The 22,623-nt window shown below is 39.3% G+C and overlaps 1 protein-coding gene across 5 annotated transcripts in view; it reads right to left on the reverse strand.

The window, feature by feature from the left end:
* Positions 1-3,545: 3,545 nt before the first annotated feature.
* The window catches only part of TBC1D2B (TBC1 domain family member 2B), a 31,401-nt gene continuing 12,323 nt past the window's right edge, over positions 3,546-22,623 (reverse strand). Inside the window, exons 4-13 of one of the 5 annotated variants that reach the window (XM_021547345.3) lie at positions 19,419-19,576; positions 18,223-18,449; positions 16,497-16,889; positions 15,084-15,194; positions 13,955-14,148; positions 12,497-12,991; positions 11,329-11,446; positions 10,498-10,629; positions 9,972-10,093; positions 3,546-7,486 (exon numbers count right to left, since the gene is read on the reverse strand). In XM_021547345.3, the coding sequence (XP_021403020.2) occupies positions 7,291-7,486; positions 9,972-10,093; positions 10,498-10,629; positions 11,329-11,446; positions 12,497-12,991; positions 13,955-14,148; positions 15,084-15,194; positions 16,497-16,889; positions 18,223-18,449; positions 19,419-19,576 (2,146 nt within the window). In that variant the 3' untranslated portion in view covers positions 3,546-7,290. Of the gene's footprint in view, positions 7,487-9,971; positions 10,094-10,443; positions 10,630-11,328; positions 11,447-12,496; positions 12,992-13,954; positions 14,149-15,083; positions 15,195-16,496; positions 16,890-18,222; positions 18,450-19,418; positions 19,577-22,623 lie in introns of all 5 variants that reach the window. The other 4 variants (XM_021547346.2, XM_021547344.3, XM_021547343.2 and 1 more) reach the window with 4 other exon arrangements.

The following is a 22,623-nucleotide window of genomic DNA, read 5'->3' on the forward strand; positions in this document are numbered from 1 at the left end:
GGCGGGGAGCCTCCCTCGGCCCGCAGCAATGCCGTCTGGATGGCAGCGTGGGGCCGATGCAGCCTGCGGAGTGCACGGCACCGCCCCGACTGTGCCAGCTTCCACTGCCCCTGATGGGATGCAGATACCTCAAGGTGGACCAGTCCAGAGCCTTCCAGTCCAACACAGCTCACCCAGGCTGACTGGGGAACATCTCAGATGTAGAATCCCATTTCCTCGCTTTAGTACATGCAGGATATGTGAAAGCAGTACTAAGAAAATAAGGCTGAGGAGGCAAATCCAATGGAGAGGCACTTAAGTTGCATTAGCCTTGTTTCTGTATTCTCTACAAGCCAAAATTGGTTACTGCATGGTCTCAAACTCACCATTACCTAGTGAAATTGCCCGTTGTTTCAAGAGACCACTGTGACAAAGAGCAGCGCAGGTTCCCAAACCTCACCGTGCAGCTCAAGCTGCATTCACATGCACTACTGTAACAAACCTCTTCCATCCTGCTTCCCAAGCTGCTGTAGTCCAAGTGTTGTCTTCCAACAATAACATCCTTCATCTGTTAACTCTTCTATCATAAAGACATCCCCAAAACCTGTAAAATTAGATTTCCTCTGGCTTTATTTGACACACAGAAATCACAGTAAACACTATCAGGTCTCCTTACATTTCTTCTCGGCAAGTTAATACCCATCATTTGCTAATGAGAAATAATGTGGGATTGTTCACACCTTCAAAATAAATTACAAGTACCAGGTTGCCTTCTCTTCCAATACTCTATGTGATTAAGGTAACACAATGGTAATGGCAAATTATCATACATAAATAAGCAGGATGTTTTCCTGCCGTATGGTGTGAAAAGAGCTAAATTTAAGAGTGACTTAGTTTAGGCAAGTACCTAAAGGCAGTGGGTTTTATTATCACAGTTAAAAAGAAACTTTGCTTGTCCCAAGTCAAGAGGGCTGAACTGTGCCCCTGATTGCCCGCCCTAGGAGTGGCATTCACAGCCCATGAGTTCCACCCAGCTCTTCCAACTCCAAAAGGAACATGGCTGCATCTGATACTACACAGGGTGGAGAACAGGAAATAGGAGCAACAGTGAATGTTTCAAAGGGCAGTGGAAGCATTCATAACTCTCTCAAAGGGAAATAAAGATATTTAATTTCTCATTTTTAGTTCTACAATGGGATATGATCACGTGGAAGTCACAGCAATCATATTACAAAATTCTCAGAGCAAAAGGGCACATGAGGAAGGCCACCATTTTTGTTTAAGCCTAGCTGCAAGGAAGGAACAAAACACCCTGAGAGGCTACAACTGCTTTTCAAGCTTGGACGAGCTCTCCGTAGACTGAGAATAACCTCACTTTGAATAAAGCTTTCTAAGAGCAGCAAAGGTAGATTAACTCCCACCCCTGCTGCCATGTCCATAGGTTTTGCAAGCCCAAATACAAGCCTAAGTAAGATGCTGCTCTTTTATGCTTCTCTAGTTATTCACTCTTAAAACACTAACTCAAGACTTCTTTGTAACATCTTTGGATGAAAGTAAAAGCCTTTATGTGCATACAAAGCAAGAACAGAAAACTCAAACCTGAGCAGTGTTTCAAGTAGGGAGCACCAGCAAACACTGCAGCCACGCATTTGCCAGCCTCCTTCAGAAGTGACAAAATAGGAAACTTATGGGTTCCAAACAAGTTCCAAAGGGGAGATTGAAAAACAGAAGAATACCACCTACATTTTTTAAAAACAGGCAAATAGCAATATTCCACAGTTTAATCACCAATCACAGTGCCTGAAGACATCACTGATTCAATTCATCAGCTCAAACCTGACACCTTAGGGGCAACTCACTGCACAACATAGCTGGTTTCTACACACTAAAGGGACATTGCATTTGAGAGACAAAGGCAGGATGCAGCTGCTCAAGACCAGGGTAATCTTACTTGGCCAAAGTCATCTTAATTTACAAGGCATATTTTAATATTGAATGTTGTAATTACTGGAGATATAGATTTTTAATAACTGTGTTTGTTAAAATCACATTCAGTATACAGTCCTGAGTTTTGCTTTCTAGCCTTATGGTCTGAAAAGCTGGCACTACATGTGGGCATCCTTGAACTGTAGACAACTGTGGCTTTTACAGCTGATCATCACAGTGAAAATACCACTCTGCTAACTTCCGAATGAACCTTTTACCTTGTTTTCCAGGGGGGAAGTTTCCAAGGCAGAGCACACCCTTTCTCTGCATTATCTGAGGGAACATACTTAATGTGTGAGAATTCTTAAAGCTTCAGCACTACATGGATTCTGCTTTCTGTTGAGGTCAAGGAGCTGCAGATAAGGAAGCTATGTTTAGCACTTCTGAAAATCCCAGAGAAGGAGCACTTGATACCTTGTAATATCAGCAAATACAGTGTTCTCTGCATCCCTGAGGCAGCCAGTGAGCACAGTGAGACTCTGCAGGTATTTGGTCTCCGTTCAGCTGTGTTTATATTTAAGTTATGCATTTCTTAGGAACCAGGTTTTTAACTTTCATCAGCCACACTCACATCCTTATTGCAATCCCACTGAGAGCAGATGCTTCAAACTTAGTTCTAAGGAGCAAATGGGAGTCTCAGCTGTTCTTTACAGGTCCCAACAGCTGCTTAGGGCAATACAACATACTCAAGATAAACATGCCAAGTATGCAAGTTGAGGACATTGCTCCCCATGCACTCTCTTCCCAGAATTTTCTGTTTATTTCTCTGACTTAAAATTTTCAGTGTACAGGACACAAGGTCCTTAGGCCATAGTTGTGCTCTGCCTCAGCTGCTGATCTCCATCCTGTTTTGTACCTCCTTTGAATAGATTTCCAGCTGTGCCAATATCTACACCTATAACAGCTTGCCATTCTGTAGCAGAGCCAGAGGACAAGAACTGTACACTATTGACCTCTGCTATCAAAGATAGGCTTGGATATGCAATTACAGTGATGTCCTAACTCTTCTTCCCTTCTCCCCTACATTTAGCTATTAAGTTACATATCTGAAGTAGCTGAGGTATTCCTCTTTAAGGGACTCAAGCAATTCCAAAGTGCAAAATTCATATCTGAAAGACAGATATTGAGACTTGATTTCCAAATTAGTTGAATACTTGGTTAAATTTTCAAAACAGCTGAAATTATTTATTTGACTACAAAAGACTGTGTCAGAACATCAGTACCAAGCCTCCTAAAGAAGCTTTTGGGGTGTCAGGAGATGTTATACAAATATGTTTCCCAGAAAGTGTATGAACTCAGAAAATTCCTGTCAAAACTCATGCAAATTTTGTCTCCTCTCCCTCTTCTCCCAAGAAATGAAGGACACCAATGACGAGTCTACCCAGTCAGCATCACATGCATGCAACATGTCTATGGTTCACATCTTCATGCTTCAAAGCCAAATTTGCATGTATGTTCCTTTATAGAGATTCTCTCAGATGTCATTATCAAAAATGCAAGCACTACCACTGGTTTGTTCTGATGACACCTGTAGATACTTCCATCTATTATGGGGGAAAAAAGAACAAGAACCAGAGCAATTTATAAAGTAATAAACAATTTATTTCTTCTTTACATCAATCGTCACAAAGGTAACTTCACTTATGTTAGTGATTCAAATTTCTTGTACCGCATATTGCTGATTTTTAACATGGCACTTGAGGAACAGTCACTTAAACAGCTATACAATGTCATTAAATTAATCAGTTTGTCATTTCTCAGTTATGTGTCTGAACATCCAACTGTCAAATTTAAGACCATTCATTCATTTCTGATGTTTTATAACAAAGAAAAAAAAAATCTTTCCCTTTCTGCTGAAATATCTTACCATGTTTACAAACACTGAAGGGAAGGGGAGAATCTCTCACAGAAGACACCAAAAGGACAACAGAAAAATCCTTTTTATTGATTACATAACTGGTAAAAAGACCACCAAACAATGTGATAACACTGGATGATAACACTACCTGTACACATATACAGGTCAAGCTGAAATACTGCACAGTTCCAATAAGTACAGTTGTAGTACACCAATTTTTTGCCTATTTAACAGAAGATAATAGACCCTTTTAAACAACTAATGAAGAGTTTCACCAGGAAGCCATGCACACATAAATAGAGATGAAGGAATATTCTTCACAATGCAACTTAGTGGTGTGGGTTATATCACATATTCTGGGAACCCCCCATGAGGAGCTCTGCATGTTATGTGCAAGGCCTTGAAGTTAAAATATTATCTTGGCAGTTCCTATGTGCATGAACAGGTCAACTACCCAGTATCTGGCTGGCATGAATGGTAAACCTCATGCACCACCTCAGAAGTTCACACACAAGCACAAACACTTGGGAACCATGCAGTTCAGCTTTGGCAGGCCACCGAAACACACTGTATTTTGGCTTGGTTTCATCAGGTGTAAGTACTGCCTGTGTATCCTGCATGTCCCTGATGAGTTACTACTCTCCAAGGCAACCAGATTTAAACATCACTAGAAAACTAAGTCACACAATGACATTTGCAACAGCAAGCAAGGCAAGCTCCCCTGATGTTACTTCCTGCTATACACATCTTATTTTTGTTTCACAGAGACTTTTAGTGGCCAGAGGTGAGAAGCCTCTGCAATTTCTTGACCTATTAGCTCATCACTGTATCAGCAACAAGGCTTAACAAAATGAAGCCAACAGCTTGCTGGGAACTTAAGCATAACAACATCGACTCATTTCTTACCTGCAAGCTGACAGAATACCCAGAGACAACACAACTTCCACAGGATTCCTAACATTCATGGGTAACAGTCACAACATGGCAGAAGAAACAGACTGTACAACCAGAAACAACTTAATAGAATGAAACACAGCAACACATGTGCACACAAACTGAACCATCAACACAACTCTAACAGAAATGGTCCACTAATATTGCAGGTTGTGTTTTGTCAGCTTAAGAACTTCCCAAACCGTTGCCTTAAACTTAGTTTTATCTTCACAACCTGAACACTTCAATGGAATCAGTCTGAAAACATCTCCTCAAGTCATAGGACTAGTTCATAGTGAAGACTCAAAGCCAAAGAAAAATGAATTGTAGGAACAGGGTAAGCACAAGTATCTAAATTCTTCACCTTACTATTTCACTTGTCGTCACTGAAATGAAGATCTTCATCTTAAAAAAATTCATTTAACACTTGACAACATCATTAAAACAAACATACAAAAAAAGAGCCTGCATTACATATTGATTTAGAGACCAGCTCTTTCAAAATCAAGATAGCATAACTAGAAAATTATAAAACCTGGTCCCATTTTTGTATTCAAATATTGATTGTAAGTAGAAAAAGAATACAGTACATGCAATATCAAAACCCTGCCCTCCAGTACACAACCAAAAGTAATCAGGGAATTAGAAAAAAATCCCTAGCTATTGCCTGCCACAAACAACATAGGGGGCATTTCAGAAGACTAGTAACATACAAATCATGATGATCACACCATCAGTTTCTCATTGGTAAGGATTTGCTAGCTAGGTAAAAATTATGAGTCATACAGGAAGCATAAATTTTATACCAAAAGTAGTCCTCTAAGTTACAACTTCACCTCTGATTAAATAGTTCCCTTCCATATAAACTAACTTATAATATGCTTACTTGGAGAAGGTTACAACTACATTATCTAAAATAATTTTTTTGAAAGTGCTGTGAAATAGAAGCAGGATTTCTCTCTGCCCACACTTAAGTTGACTAAAACAGTTACACAATTATACCAAATAAAGTTCTACTACTAGACAACCAAAACAAAACACATAAAATACAAGCTTGAAGCACTTGACTCTTCACAATGATTAGTTTTCTTTTTTACCAATTAACCACTTCCCCAGAGCTTGGCAATTTGCTGCCTAGTATTTGAATCCTAGTTTTATCATGACACATTATAGTCAATACAACATTCTGAAAATCCAACAGTTCAAGAAAAAACATTGCAAAAGCCCAGAGAACAGCAAGCAAGAAAGAAACCCTCCTTCTCCCCAGAACCATTTAGGAGCACTGCTAGTCACCAAATGAGAGAAAATGGTCTCAAGTAACACTTCCACAGCAAAAACGCTACAGCACAATAGCCCAGATGCTGCTCCTTACAGCGACCTTGCAGTAAGGAGCAGCAACACTCACAGTAAAGCTGAGGACGTTAGGAGAATATTGCATCTTTCTGTTGAAAAAGGACCTTCAGTTCCCATGTTGTGTCCTTTAGGTTTCGTTTGATTGATTGGTAAATGTTCGTTTTATGAGCCCAGTCACTATCGTTATTGTACAACAGTTCTACAATCATACCAAAAGAACGCTGTGTTTCATCTTAAAGAGCAAGACTTCATGTTAGGTCCTAAAGAAGAAGAAGCATTAAAAGAAAAGGGGAAAAAAACCCAACAAAAAGCCCTCACAAGAAACAAAAAACCATAACAAAACAACCCTTCAACAGATATGCAAAATATTAGTTCCTAAAGCATGGTACTCCTGTGACAATCTCCATTCTTTCAATATATCTGGAGTTTGGTTGTGGCCTTTTTGAACCATTGCAATCAAAATAGTGAATACAAATTAAATTGATTAAAGAGAGCTTGATCTATAAACCCCTTTTCCATTAATGAGAATCTTTATCAACACAGCTGCCCTGAAAAGTAGAAATTATGCTTGCTATCACTGTTTCAGTATACATTACAGTCAGTGACAGAAATAAGTACTTATTTTACCTTTACTTTAGAGTATATATATATATGTATATTTTCAAGTGTTCTGTTTGGTGATCCATAGCATGACACTCCAGAAAAAGACAAAAGGAATCTTCATCCCATGCTTTTCTCAAGAAAGGCTGGATGGAGCCAACCTGAATCCAAGAAATATGGATGTCCTCTCACATTGAGCCTGCACTATGAAAAACATGATTACATCAAAAAACCCCTAAACTCAGAATGGCACTGAATGTAACAGAGCATGGACTTTTCTTATTGTTTCACATCCAGGCATTAATGGTACACTGTGGGAAAACAACTGTCAATTCAGCTGGTTGACTAAACTGAGACAGATATTAAGTGCTCTACAAATGATTCCAGGAACATAAATGTAAACAGAAGTGTTTGGCCTCCATAGTAAGTGGTATTTCTGAAAGTGCTGGGATTTGGAAATCTGTCCTGCCTATTTCCAAAAGCAAGAACTAAATACATTCTGTTTTACAGGATTAATAAAGTGTTTTGGAGGTTAACTCACTTTGGTCATGATCCCAAAGAACAGTTTATATTAAGCAGTTTCAGCTATCCTCCTCATCATCACTAATAAGGTCTCTTTTTTCCACGCAGGTCTCTCGCTCACGCAGGAAGTCCTCGCGAATGGCTTCCAGCTCCGTCAGCTCCAGGCGCACTTTCTCCAGGTGATAGGCCCTGCGGTTTCTGATCTGGCGTAAGGGAAAAGGGTTCAGGTCTCCAAAAGCAATAGCAGTCAGTTTCCTGCAAGATTACACAATGGTACAAGACAATCATTCATATCTGGTGGGCTTTTAAACTTCATCCATATTGACTTTTATCATATGTCACATATCTCTGGTCTCTTTCACTCTTGATAGGTCTCAGATATTATCAGTATTTCAAGAAATTTCTATAAAGTATTCAGGCTTAAGGTTATTTCAAGTGATAAAATGGAATCAAACACCCAAGAGTTCTCCAAGCCACCCGTAAACTCTGTTATAAAGATCACACTTTTGAAAAGCTGAGCAGAAGACATAAGCTTAGGTTATCAGAGCTTCCTTGGCTACACTGAAGATTTGAAACATCCAGTTACCAGTACAGATCAGATAACTGCCTCCATAGAACACACAGCTGCTCCTTCAATCCCAAACCACTCAGCTCTCCAGTTAACAAAGATAACCTGACAATCAAGAGACCAGATAAAGACAACACAGGGGCAACACAGACGTGGACAAGGATAATACAGAACATGGACAAGCCAAACTTTCCATCACAATGAGAATGCTCTGGGGGTTCTGCTGGCTGAAGCACAGAGATCTCTGGACCAGTGTCAAGCCAAACTTGTCAGGGCACAGTGCAAAGCACCACAGAGGATCCAGCTCCCTTCCAGAGTCACACTGCATCATACCTTCTTGCAGTCCCAGCAAATTGCTAAGTCTGATCAGTCCAAAAAGACTGCATTCAACTACATCATTATTGCTGATCTACACCAAAACCCTCTTTGTTTACTAAGGAAAAAAAGGGGAAGTAGAATACTTAATTTATTCTATTTTAATTATCAGAAATAAGTATTAAGAAAACTTCTTTGGACAGTTTATTTAATGGTAGGTTTGTATTTTTGAGTGATCAAGGAATGATTTCCTGCTATTTCTACACAGAAGATATTCCAGCATCTTTTCCTACTTGTGCACAAGATGCCATGGCTCTGTAAAAAAACCCAGCTAAGACATCCTGTAACTAGAATATAATTATGCACGTGTCTGTAGAGACCCCTCTTACTACAGAATTTAAACTTAGAAACTCTGTGCAGAATGATTTTAACCATTCAGAACATCCATGAATTCTATACAAATAAATATTTCTGAATTTTTCCTCTACAACAGGATCCTTTTTTGTCCATATCAAGAAAGACCTCATTCTACATACTTCTGTACTGCTCAAATGTTGATGATATAAACCTTGTACAAACTTGGCAGAATAAGAAACCAGGCAGTTTAAATCCTCTCTTGTCAGTCCTAACAGGCAAATCCATATTCCCTATGTGGCACTGCACTGCTTCCACTCTTAAAACCCCAAAAGGCAGAGACTTATAGATCAGCACAGAGCATATTTGTATTGCAAATATCTTTGATGTACTGAATTCTGTCCTGCCTCATTTGAACTCCCCATCCCCCAGTGATCCCTAATTAGTTCATTTTGTTAACAGCAAATTCAGCAATTTTAGAAATCTTTAAAATAGGTTACTTCAGCACCAGAAAGTTTAGAGAGGAGAATCAAGACATCATTTCCACAAGTGGAAAAGGAATGGAAAGCCAAATCTTCACCTCTGATTAAATATCAAAATTTTGTTTGGAAGGGGTAAGAATAAAAAAAGTATTTTTTTCTCTCTGCATCAATCCCAGCAATCTCTTTCAAGCACAAGATTATTCAGCTCTAACTTCTCTCCAGTCAAAACTGATACACAGGAAGTAAAAGTAATAGAGCTCTTGCAGCAGGAGTCAAAGTAAAAGCCTCAATTTATATGGAGTTTATCACATAAAAAAAAATCTCAGATTTCAATATACCTTTTTTTCTAAATTGAAAACTAGTGAGCTTCAAAAGATGTGCAAAACATTTTCAGACATTAAACCAATCTCAATATGACTTTTCTTTTTAAGATTAACCTACTACTCTACAGTCTTGAAACTGGGGAAAAAAAACCCACTAGACCAAATCTAAAAACACTAGACCATAATTTACAAACTGTAAGTCCTATGCAAGGACTGAAGACCAGAAAAGTATCTAATTTGTATTTATTCTCTGCTTCCAAGTATATCTTAAAGCCAGCTGGAATTATGTGGCAGAAGCCCATGCATTAACCATGCGTAAGAAATTTAAGCTGTGGGGGACATGGCTCACATCTTTAATGCTGGAGCCAGGATGTATTTTCATTTATCATAAAACATCTTAGTAAGAAGTTACATCTGCATTGCAGAGGGAAACTTCACCTATGGTTAAAATTCTGACATGCTGCTACCATGATACTTAAACAAGGTCATCTCCCTCACAAAAATTACTGTTTAAGCCTACATCACTTCTGATTTGTCTCTGCCAGATAAAAGTGCTCATGACAAATCCTAGCAGTTGGTTGCACCTCTAGTTGCTTTACATGAATTAGGATCTAGATGAAAACACCAATGCTACAAAACAGACATCTCCCATGGCCCACTACAAGCCCTTCAGTGCCACCTCAGTGTAAGTTACCCACCTGGCATCAAGGATGGTGCGTGTGAAATAGCGAAGGTACTTGAAAATAGACATCGAATCTTGCAACTTTAAGATTTCCTCTTCTTTGTACTTAAACAGTGCCAGGGCAAATCGGAATATTACCTGATAAAAATACATGTAATATTGGGTACTTTGTAAGTACAGAATACAGAGTCTCATGACCATCTTTATAAACCCCTCAAGCACAGGCTGCACTGAAGCTCTTTAGTCACATCTCCCTTTATCTCCCTTCCCCAGCCCCTATTTCCAAAAGCTGAAAAATATTTTGAATGGTTATGCACAGTTCCTCTCTTGTTTTTTTCCTACCAGTCATTTTAACTGACAAGAGTTTTGCAAAGCAACCTTCTTTTATCCCCACACTCAGTAACCACAGTACTTTGTGGTACTAACCAAAGTACCACAGTAATTTGGTATCAGGTAACAAATAAACAAACTCAGCCCATTCAGTTCACCTTTGGTCCCTCATAGAGGAAGGAGTCCCAGATTTTGAAAAGTATGTCACTAACCACGCTGTCCACAAAAACCACAAGAAACCAGTTGAAAGTGATGAGAGTATAATCAACTTTATATTGTTCAAAATGAGCATGTAATCGTGGAAGCTTCTCGCTCAATAAATCCTTAAATACTCGCTGATCAACCTAAAGACACGACAAATAGTGTTATTGTTCAAATTTTCCAGCACATCATTCAGAGCAAGGCTGTTATCAAGCTGTGAGTGCAAGTTTTTCCAGAGGTAACCAAGAAACCCAGGATTGTCTAGCTCACACTTCCAAGCTAGATCCACCCAAAGCACACACAGCTATCCACTGCAGATTGCCCTTCCAGATTGTCTGCTTCTCAACCCAGCCCTGGTCTCATAGGGCTCCTCACACGCAGGTGGGGCATTTCTAGTACTGGTCACCAGCGCTGCATTGGTGCAGGAACACAGGAGCAGAGAGAATGCTGGGCAAACACTTGGCTGGAGAAGGCAGCCTGGACCAGAGTATCACCTGGACGCAGGAAAGCTACAGTGGCTACTGCCCACAGCACTGCAAATGCATTGTCAGCCCGCCCTCTCCCAGAGCCCCACACCACCATCTGAGGAAAGGAACAATAACACAGTTCAGGGTTGTGAAGGGGAGTTAAGGACTCCAAGCGGGACACTGAACAACTATCACACTGTCACACTTGTCCAACAACTATCACACTTGTCCAAACAAGGGTCCTGGCACTTGGAACCCGCCCCTGTCAACTCCACTCCCATCCCATTACAAAGACACCTATCAGACATTTGCAGAGGAAAGCTGTTGACTGGCTGAAGTTTACAGGATCAGGCTTTATCCCAGCAGTGCACGTACCTGGGATCCCAGCAGTGTCTTAGTATAATAATCACAAGGCATGAAAACTTCCACTATTGTTACTAGACACCAAAAAGCATCTTCCTGTTCCAAGTACAGAAGTGCAATTGCTACCAACCTGAAAACAGGGTTTATTTAGAGAAAATTATACAAACTATAGTAAGAACCATTGCAGTATTTTTTCTGTTCAGCAGAGATAAATATGTTAACAGCAGACCACTGAACAGCAAAACTTGATGAAGTTCAAAATGGGGCAAAGCCATGCCTTCTCAGCCACACCAAATATTTGTATTCAGCTAAGTAAGTAAAAAGAAAAGGCAAAATTTTGCTCAAAGAATTTCTTGAAGTGTTGCTGTTGTCAATTTTAAGAGCTCTCTAAATACAGAGTCTAGTTTAGAAAGGAGATGTTTATTCTAAGGGTGTTAGGTGGAGGTTTCCACAATACTACTACTGCTACCACCACCACTTCATGATTCACTGTTTCTATTCCACTACTTTTTCAGTGCTCTTTCAAAAGACAAAGCTGCTCTAAGTTCAAAAGCCTATGCTAGTACATAAAATAGTGCACAAGTGGAGATCTATACTATTACATCATGGGGATGAGACAGGGTGTTATGCCAACACACCTGCTTCAAGTAGCACCTTCTTTTACTACAGATCTCCAAGTAGCAAAGCTATTCTGGCAAAGGCCAACTGCAACAAAACAGAATTTTTCTTAGCATTGTAACACAAGAATCCCCTTTAAATTCCTCAATTCTGATTGAAGACACCAGTGGAAAATGCTGAAATTTTTTGCCTTAACAATGCGAAAAAAACCTTCAAGCCTTTTTTTCTGCTTGCTTTAAAAGAAGAAAAAACCTTGCACAAAAAAGCAACACAATCCCCTGCAACTGACATGAAGTCAATGTAAAACTACATTTAAGTAACTAGTTTCTTAAGAATTAATTCCAGTTCCAGTTTTGATGTCAACTTGATTTTACAAAATTTATTATCCAGGTCAACTGCTTCTTTAATTGGTTTAAAAAATGTGATAGTTATTTATTATAAATTATGAGCATACAACCCATAAGGCAAACTGCTGCTCAAACCATGTGGCTCTACATGAGATTTGAAAGGCTCACTAGGTGTTTCACGGCATACTTATTAACCAAGATAAGCAAAATCTTACCTGTTGAGCCCTTGGCAATATCCTATGTCAGGATTTCTCCAGGAAAATGCCAGCAGCACATTTCGCAGCTTCTGGATCCCTTCAGACGTTGGGGAGGAGTAATGTTTGTTGTTTGGCAAAGTCCTCAAGAGATCCAACTCAATCTGTTTAGATGCAGGATTTGGTTTTTCCAGAGCTTTTTGAAGCAAGATTTGGAAGTAGCCAGGTACTGCGCTGTCCTTGAACTTTTTAACATGGAGATTGACACACCATTTCCATATTTTGGAACGGTGTTCATGGGGAATTCCAGACCGAATAAGGTTCTTCAGTTCCACACAGCGCATCATCTCTCTATTCATTGTGCTTGCAAGATAGTTTTCCCATTTCACACCTGTGGAGATCTCTCGATTTTCACTTAGTGAAAGTGATCTCAAATCCAAAGCTCGTGATTTTGCTACTAGTTTCTCCTCATCATCATCCTCTGGGATAGTCTGAAAACCATATATATCATATTCACTGTAATGGAGAGGAAGAAAAAAGGTTTTAAAAATATATTCAGTAGCTTTGAAGCTCTCAGGTTCCCACCATAAAGTTACTTGAAAGCTACTCTCCATAGCGCTAAAAACATAGTGCTTATTAAACACTTTTCTGAAATTTTTCTTTATTTAACAATTACTTGTACAATCCATAAACAAAAGACTTGGTACCCATGTTCCTGTATATACTACTACACAAATTAAGCAGTTTATTTAACAACATGGTCAAGCTGGAATGTACCCATCTCCTCAGCAGCTCACCTTCAGCATCTGCAGTGCAATACCTTTGTCTAAGTTTGATATTATATCTCAATGAATGAATAAACTTGTCAGTGAAACTTCCCAGTGTGACCATTTCTGAGACTCCCTGGCAGCTGCACTGCCAACAGAGACTGTCACTGCTGGGGCCAAAGCCCCCCTACAGTCCCTACTCAGCTCCTGCACACCTCACACTCACAGCTAGGCCAGGTTTCCTCACAGCTTCCACCCCAGGCTTCCCTCAGCAAAGTCTCATGCTCCTTATTCAAGGCACACAGACACAATCGAGGCCGTGCCACAGTGCCATGAAGTGCCCTCAACAAAGGAATTCCAGAGCTTTCAGCCCCTCACAGTCCAAGTCTTCACAGCCCTCTTCCTCCTGAGTCCTCGCTGTGTCTCCCAGTGTTTCTTGTCTGGCTGGTGCCACCAGGCCTTGTGGCCCTTCATCTTCCAGATTAGACCACCTAGAGCTCAATCTGCATCTCCACCTGCATCAGAGGTCTTCCCAAGACAAGGCTTTTTACACAGCTAAAAGGATTTCATAACCATTCCCTCATTAATGAAGGGGAAATACAATAAATAACCCAAACCTGCAAATACATTCTCATTGTCTGTTTTGCAGTGTTGTAATAGAGCCCACTGGCCAAGACATACACATACATTTAATTTAATAGGACCAAACTACCTGACCAGGTGGGGTTTGAAAAATGCTTGTTCTGGTTGTTCACTAGGTTCTGCTTTCAAGGCATCTTCCAGTAACTGTGTGATAACCTCACGAGCAGGACTTTGATCCTCAGAACAAACAGGAGTTTTCATTTCTTGAAGCAAGATCAGGTATTTACTTTCAATCTGGCAGAGTTTGGCTTCTAAGCTGGTATACTGCAGAAAACAATACATGATACAAATCTTCAGATGCTTACTTTGTACTACACTTTTAAAACCTGGCTCAATGCTATTCTTTTGGTTTATGCTGCTTAGAAACATCTAAGTCAAGAACAGTCAGCTTAACTTTCCCATTTTTGTTAACACCAGGAGACATAAGGCAGCATAGTAGACCAGATGTTTTCCACCACATTTTTTGTATATGGAAATTCTGAGCAAACCTTAATTATCACTGCATTGTATGAAGTCCTTAAAAGAACAAAATGGTTGTATTGTAGCAGCTTTAATCTGTGCATGTTTGAAAAAGGACAACTTAAATGGCATACCAGTTAGGCAATATCATGTAAGAATTGTAAGCACACACCTCTGTGCCAAAAAATACAGCATTTAAGCCTGGCCAGTGAGTGCATGCTTCCAAACAACTAAAAGCAAAGCCTACCAAACCAGCTACAGGTATCTAACCTTAGTTACAGATGAGTGCATTTTCCCTAACCCCAAGCACTGGAAACCTTTATTATTTACCTGCAACACCTCTACACTCAAATTCATCCAGACAGAAATTACATTCACCATACCATAGCCATCCTTTGTGCTCAGGAGAAAGCTCGATTGTGACCTATCAAATCCTTACACATCGTGTCACTGACCTTTAAAAAAAATCATTACAGTCTTAATTCTGAGAAAACAATGTTTTCAGACATGTACATGCCTTTGTTCATAAGTTATTAAAACGTTCCACCGAGTCACACAATTTTAAAAGCAATTACTTCTTTCAAGAATCCATTCAGAAAGATTAGTCTGCAAGGACAGAGAGGGCATTTTTTTTTTAAGCTATCACATTTAATACATTTAAATGGTTCCATTTCCTGGGTAGATTTACAGCTGAAGTATTGAAAAATGCTTTAGACATTGCCAAGTGAGAACATGCTAACCTTTGCCTGCCATTCCCTCTCTCTTGCTTCTGCATTTCTTCGTAGAGTAGAAAGTTCCAAAATCTCCTTATTTAAAAATTTATTCTGGGTCTTATAACCCTGAAGATTGTCCTGTTGATAAAAAAAAAAAAAACTGAAGTGGATTATGCCTGTCAGATAAAGATCACCTTAGAGCATAGAAACAGCAGCTACTAATAGGATTTTATTTAAAAATATCAGGCTCAAATCAAATATTAATTTTGGACTTCATGTAAATGAAACACACATGCCAAATATGAGCACAGGGTGGTGCTGTGCCTTGCCTGCATCGCTCCCAGTGCTCCACTGCCTGCAGAAGACAGCTGGCTGCTGTCGGGGGTACAGGCAGGGAGAACAGGCACATGCAGGCTGAGCCCATCCCAGAGGCCACAGCAACACAAAAAAGCAGGGGATGAATGCCCCTTGGGTTTTCACCATCCTCACCAGCCCTCATTAAAAGTACAAGTTTCATGTCTGCCTCCATAAAGAAAGATAGATCTAACAATGACCTTCCCTGCCTAATCCATTCAGATCCTGGCTACAAACACTGCCTCTGAAAGCTGAGCTTGTGGGATGAGGCTGGTACCCTCCCAGCAGCCACAGGACTCTCACACTCCCCAACATCTACGAGCCTCTACTCCCCAGCATCTGTTTGCTTTCTACCAAGACCACTGACTTCTGGTTTCAACTTCATCTATTGAAACTTACCAGGCTCATACATAAGAAAGAAAATTGTACATGTTTAAACATATTTTAAGCAACTTATTTATATTCCAAATTTGGAATGTTCATCAATTTGAAATATAACATTTACCCAAAGGCAAGAAAGACTGTTTAGAGCAAGGCGGATAACTTCAGTAATTCCATTAAGGACTTGTGACACATTCAGAATGGTATGTTACAGAATAAAAATAAAGCATTAGTAGGAGTTAGCAGCTTTAGTAAAGCAGGCTCTTATACTCCTCCCTCTTTTTTTTGTCTCCTCAGAGCTTCCCCTTGCTTTTCTACATGCTCTTTGTTGCCTCACTCTTGATATTTAAAATTAAAAAAAAAAAAAAACAGAACAAGCTTTCTGTTTGTTTTCTCCATGTTTATATTTTCCTCTTACCCTTAATCCTTCCTGCTCCTTTGATTATTTCTTACATCTCTTCAGCTCCACACCAATTAATAATTTCCTGAAAGTATAGCCCTGCACTAGAGATGGCCCAAAGGAAGGAAGTTCTGGTTAGATTGTCACATAACAGCTCAAAGTGGAGGTTCCAAGCTGAGAAAGCCTCTGCTGATGAGTGTCTTGGGGAACTGGTGTAGTGATCTCAAACAGTACAGCAGACTAAAAAGTACTTTTACAGAGAGAAGAGATTCCCCTATGCATCAAGACAGAGACAGTGCTCTTACTTTTAGTCTGTCCAGTTCCTGTAGTTCCTTACTAGTGCAGGTGGATGTGGGGGAATTTATTGCTCCACTTTGAGAGGATGTGCCGTCCTCACATTCGCTGAGCTGGCGGGAAAGTTTCATGATGACTTCATCTTTAGCTTGAATAGTTTCCATCAACATTCCCAGCCGTTCATTGAGTTCTCCAACTTTACACTTCAGATTCTTGACTTCCTGCTGGAGACTATCTTTTTCCAGATTTAACTTTTCAAGTTGATTGTTGAGGCCCAAAATCTGGTCATCTTTTTGGTGCAACAGCTCTAATGTATCTTTGGGAACCCCCTCACAAAGGTGACTTGCAAAGTATTTATCATATTGGGAAGATCGGACTGTTTGCTGCAGAAGTCGAACAAGTTCCTGAAAATTAAAAAACAACAGCAAAAAAACTCAATGAAATTTTAACTTTCTAAGTTTTATAGCTTAGAAATGTAACATCAAGCAAAATAAAAGTTTCTGCAATGGGTTAAGACCTCATGCTGGTGTTTCAAAGAGAAAAGGAAACGCTTTACGACATGATTTCTAGCAGGCTAACACCTTACAATGACTGGCCTACATAGATGGCTTCGGTGTCCTTCACTGAGCTAAGGATCAGTGATCCTGCCTGAAATTGCTACAACACATTAAGGAAAAGGAGTGGACAGCTGAGGCCCAGTAGTTACTCAGAAGCTGAAAAAAGCCTTGCTTGCAAGAATGGCATCCTGTTGTAGGGTGAACAGGAAGTGGCTTAAGCCCAAAAAGTTAACAGGAAATCATTACAGAATGGAAAAAGTAAAGGTAACTAAGAGCTCTCTTCTCTAATGGATGTGGAGAAAATAAAAGGAGGTAAAAAACAAATGCTGCTTTGTCAAAAAGGAAGTCTGTGAAAGGCTGTTTAGAAAATCTTGCCACAGAAATGACGCCTAAGACACCGTTTTTTTGCTCATTAAAATAGAAGCAGCTATGAATATAGTGTTGCACTAGACCAATGAGGTTTTCCACAGCAGCAGGCTCAGAAGCTCAAATGTACTCATAGGAAAGATAGTGCCTAAAATGAGTATAAATATGGGGCTCAGACTCCTTCTTTGGTTTCCCTTTGATCACCTCACACAAAGGAAAATACAAATAGCAGAAGTAGCAGGTCTTCACAAGATTGAAAACATTTTTTTCTTTAAATGCATAGAAGTTTTTAGATAAAAACCAAGGTATTGAATAAATATGAGTTATGAGGGCACACAAGTATGACCACCATGTGAGTGCAGACTATATACACACATCATGATTAAGCCTATCTTACAAAACCCTTCCTGAGGAGAGAAAGAAGCCAGGTTGATTTGCCATCCCCTGCACTAGCACTGAAAGTACTGAAAGACAAAGAGAATCTGAAAGGAGAAGTTCCCAAGATAAAAGAAGCTATGACTATCATCCAGGATCCTGGCAGACACCAAACAAGTTAACTTCAGAGAACAAGGAAGACAGATAAACCAAGTCAATCAACAGTGCGCAAATAGAAGTTTTATTCAGGACTCTTATCTTCAACAGATGTAAAAGACGGTCCTTGTTTCAAGACTTTTGTACACAAAAGTTTGTTTAGAACCATCATTTTATAACAACCAATCAGGTCTTAACGCAGTGAGAGGGCCAGAAAGGTTAAACTCACAATCACCTGCCAGACCCATTTGCTTTTGCGCCCTTTGCCTGAAGGTTTAATTACCTTTTGGCTCAAAAGATCTTTCTTTAGCTTCTCCAACTCTTCCTGCTGGCTTTGATACTTCAGTTGCAGCTCAGAGACCAGTCTGCTCCCATTGCCAGAACACCACTCTGTTGGGGAAGAGTCACTGCTGTTGCGGTTTTTGCTTGATCCAATCATATCTTTCAACGGGCGCCTTGCTTTGTATGGAATGCGGCCAAAATCAAATGGAAAAGCTGAACTAGTCAGTCCTGCATAAAACAATTTCTTCTAGTTCAGTTCACTTAGTAAAAAGGCATTTCAAAGCATTCAGATTTTCTTAAAACATATACTCATTAACATTAGACTTTGAGCAGCTTTCAAACCACTCAATACAATAGTGTTAAACATGCCTCATTTTCCAAGTAGCTTCCTTTGGTGGGAAAAAAAAAGCTCAAAAATCTTCTCCCCTCCCAGATAAAAGACTTGGCTCATAAATTAACATGCTTCATATAAGACATGAAGAGAATTTTACAATTCATTACAGAAAATAAAAGGTATACGTAACTATGGCAAAGTAAACTTTGCTTCAAATAATCAGAGCAAGACCATCTCTGATATCACAGCCTACTGCTCCTGTAAGAGGATTAAATGTAAGGTTTCACCTCCACATACAGGATAATTTTCTAACAGATTAAATCACCTGGATGTCACCTAAGGTACTCTTAAAAAGATGTAAAAACTTCTTGACAAGGTTATTCCAGACACTGGTCAATTCCGAGAACCAGTTACAATACACAGATGAGCTGCTGCCTCATGCCCATCCCTGCTTCTGTCCCATTTCAGAAGCAAATCAAGGTAACAGGTACATACACAGAGTCTAAAGGCAATTCTGCTTCAGTGGGTGACTCCGTGACACTCAAGAGAGTAATTACAGACATCAGCATTTCCCTTCACCTTGTTACTTTGCTACTCCTTTGACAAAACAAACCAGTAGCATGCTCAGGAAACCCAAACCAGTGGATAACAAGGCTTTGTCCTTATTCTCTTGTATTGGAACAGCAGAGGACCCCAAACACATCCTAAGAAATTGATTTTTGTTAAACATAGTTTACAGAGCTCTGGATATGGTTTGTGAAGAAAAAGATAAGCTTCCATTCATGTCCTAGAGACAGACATAACAAGATACTCTATGCTAAACAAGGTAAGGCATATGATCCCCTTCCTTCCTCCACTTCTACCTTTACTTCCTTCTGCCAAGTGTTTCCTTTTTTCTTCCAGAGCCATTGAGTCCTCCAAGTCTTTTGGGGTTGGATCCAGCAATTCCCACTCCTCGGTGGTATAAAATATACTCCTGCGATTTTCGTTACTTCCTTTTCTTAAGGAGGACATGGAATTTCTATAAAAAAGGCAGCAGGAAAAAGTGACAAATATTTCTCCATTTCGCATTATTTTTATAAGGGGCTTTTCACAGTTCAAACAGTACAAACTAAAAATAAGCTAAAAACATAGACAAAACCAATACCAAATAAAAGTGCAAAGAAAATAAAACATACATTAACAAATAGCACTTAGAATCAACAGCCAAACTCCAAGAACAGAAGAATTATTTTACTTTAATGCCATGGTCTTTTGCACCCCCTGTTTTAGCTTTGTTTTTGCAGTGGGCGAGTACAAAACAAACTTAGGATTTATAAGCAGCATCTCTTTATTGATCAATTGCAGTTTAGAATTTTAGAGTAACTGCCAAGCGTTAAACTGAACGGCATGCAGTCAAAACACATGTACGTTATAGGTCCATACTGGGGATTAACAGAAAACTTGGGATCATCCAAGAGACCTGCTGCAGCTGCAATGCTGATGACAAGACTCCTTTGCATTTTTTCTTTTCTACAATGGAACATGGCCAACTATCTTCAAGAACATTTCAGGGGTAGCCTCTGAATTCCAGCCAGATAATTCTATAGGAGAACAATACATTTCCCAGCAGGATGAGATTACCTGACCCAGCTCTCCACAACCATCACGCACTCAGGAAATGTCCACTCTTACATCAACGAGTATTAACATAACTCAGTATTGAAAAGCCTTTGTTCAACTACATAAGGACATTATAAATCAGCCCATATGAACCAGTTTAATATTTCAGGCATAAAATTGGAAATATATTTAGTATCTCAGCATTTTCCACAGTCTGTGCAAGCTCACTAAGATGCTTTCACTCCATCATCCACATTCTCTCTTCAAAACTTAAGCAGAAAATAACCCATATTACACTTTCAAGATCATTTGATGATCCAAGCCAGTCCTTCAGCTTCGCAAGAGATTTAACATCTTATCAACATGAATTCTAAGGCAATCATTAAGCAGTGCACAACTTTTATAATCTGATGAACTGATAAATACTTATGATTTAAAAATAATCCCAATGTTTATTAATAAAACTATTTCAGCAATCAATTTACAAGCTTAGCAAAGACTCATTTATACTACAGATTTCATTTTCTTCCAGAAATAATCGTAATTCCTGCTGGGGGAAAGAAGCCTAATTTCTTTGTTCAGACTTTCCACACAAATTAAGTAGATCAAATTGGGTGATGATGGATTGGACATCCAGTATCAGTGAGTGTCTCGGGAACTGCCCCCTGGCATCTCTACACTTCTCCAAATGGTGGTTGATCTCTTACCAGGCAACTCCAAACTCCACATTCTCTGTGCCTGATCTGCACTCACTCATCCTCAACATTTAAAAGCCTGAATACCATCTTCTAAAGCTTAAAAAACCACAAAGAACAAGTCAAGTGACTTCCAGAAAAACTTCTTTGAAGAACTGCTGTTAGGCCCATGAAAAATCATATCTGATGCTGAGTTTTGTAAAGCTTTTGCACAGGTTTGTTCAGGGTACTCAAGCAGCAGTCCTTCATTGCTTTCTGCCAGATTAAAAGACGATGAAAGATTAAATAGATAAATTTGAAAAATTTATTTCCCTAAGTACAATTGGACAACTTACGCAAGAGCCAATTGTATGATCTAATGAATCTCTATTTTTAATGTCTGGGGTTTAAGTCTTGTTCTTATGGTTATATAAGTGGAAGTTATGGTAATTCAGTATGTTTCCAGATCTATAGTCTGCATAAATAAGTAGGTGAGAGCATGAAAATGGGAAAAAAAAAAAAAAATCAAGCTTAAGTGTCTGTATATATAAAATAGCATTTGAAAGTGTATTTTTAGAAGTAGAGGAGTGCATTTCAACTTTAATTATTGCAAATATATACACTGCTTAACTCCAAGACATATTTTTCTTTTAACCCTACCCCTTTATTACATCACAATTGCTACCTAAGATACAAATACAGCTATTATAGCAATGTCTTCTCTGTCAGACACTAAATGTGTGTAAATGTGTTCAGGAGGAAGGACAAAGGCTTTTACTGACATATCTATACAACTTAATACAAATTAATAAGTATAAAACAGCAATGTGCTTACAGCAAGAGAGGAAACTCTCTGCAGTTTCAGATACATTTTGATCCATCCTCTAACACTGGGGCTGTAACTAATCACAATCCAGTAAGACACTGGATAGGGCACACATATTCCAAAGGTTGCCAGATCTTCCCCCTGTCCCAAATAGCACAGAACTGCTGGAGAAGGGAGGAAAACCAACCACCACACTAGGAAAAAAACCTCAAACCCACAGCCAGAAAAAGAGTCAAAATCAACACCATCTGGTAACCTCTTGGATCTCTGCACTAAACCAGAAAGCTTTAAAAGGGATTTGTATGAACATTTTCCTACCAGCTCAAGAAGGACGTGGTCTGGTTAACCAAAGCTACAGCTCTGCTTTGTGAGCTGCTTTGCATTAGCACTGTAACATGCTTCAAGCAGAAGTAGAAAATCTACCTATGTGGGCAAAACAAACCACAAAATTCTTTAGAAAGAAGCCCAACAGGAGAGCAGAAAACCAATGGGACTGCTTTCTTTAAAGCAATTAGTACTGAAGAGTAAATTCATTGTGAGTGAGGGGTTTTGATGTTGTTCAGAATGGGTCTGCCACATTTTTGCTCAGGAATTTGAACTACATCCACTTCAAATCTGTGCCCTGTGTTTTCACTTCTTTTAAGAAGAAATAAAAAATAAGGATTTGTATTGGTCTGATTTTCATCACTAAAAGTAGTTCCTATGCACTCAGTACAATGACTACTACAATGCTGGGAATTGACAGCTCCATGAAAAAGCAGCAGTGGCTGACAACACAACTTAGTCTCAACAACACTGGGGTTCAGAGAGCAATGCCATCACTTGAAATGCTGTACAAGACTTGTACAAGACTGAGTCTCCCTTTCAGATATCAGTGATGCTACACAATTATGTTCTCTTAAACCTTCAAACAACAGATAAAGTAACTGTTTACTTGAAGAGATACAATACAACAAACAAATCCAC

This window comes from Lonchura striata, chromosome 11 (genome assembly GCF_046129695.1).
Source record: "Lonchura striata isolate bLonStr1 chromosome 11, bLonStr1.mat, whole genome shotgun sequence".
Taxonomy (NCBI): Eukaryota; Metazoa; Chordata; class Aves; order Passeriformes; family Estrildidae; genus Lonchura; species Lonchura striata.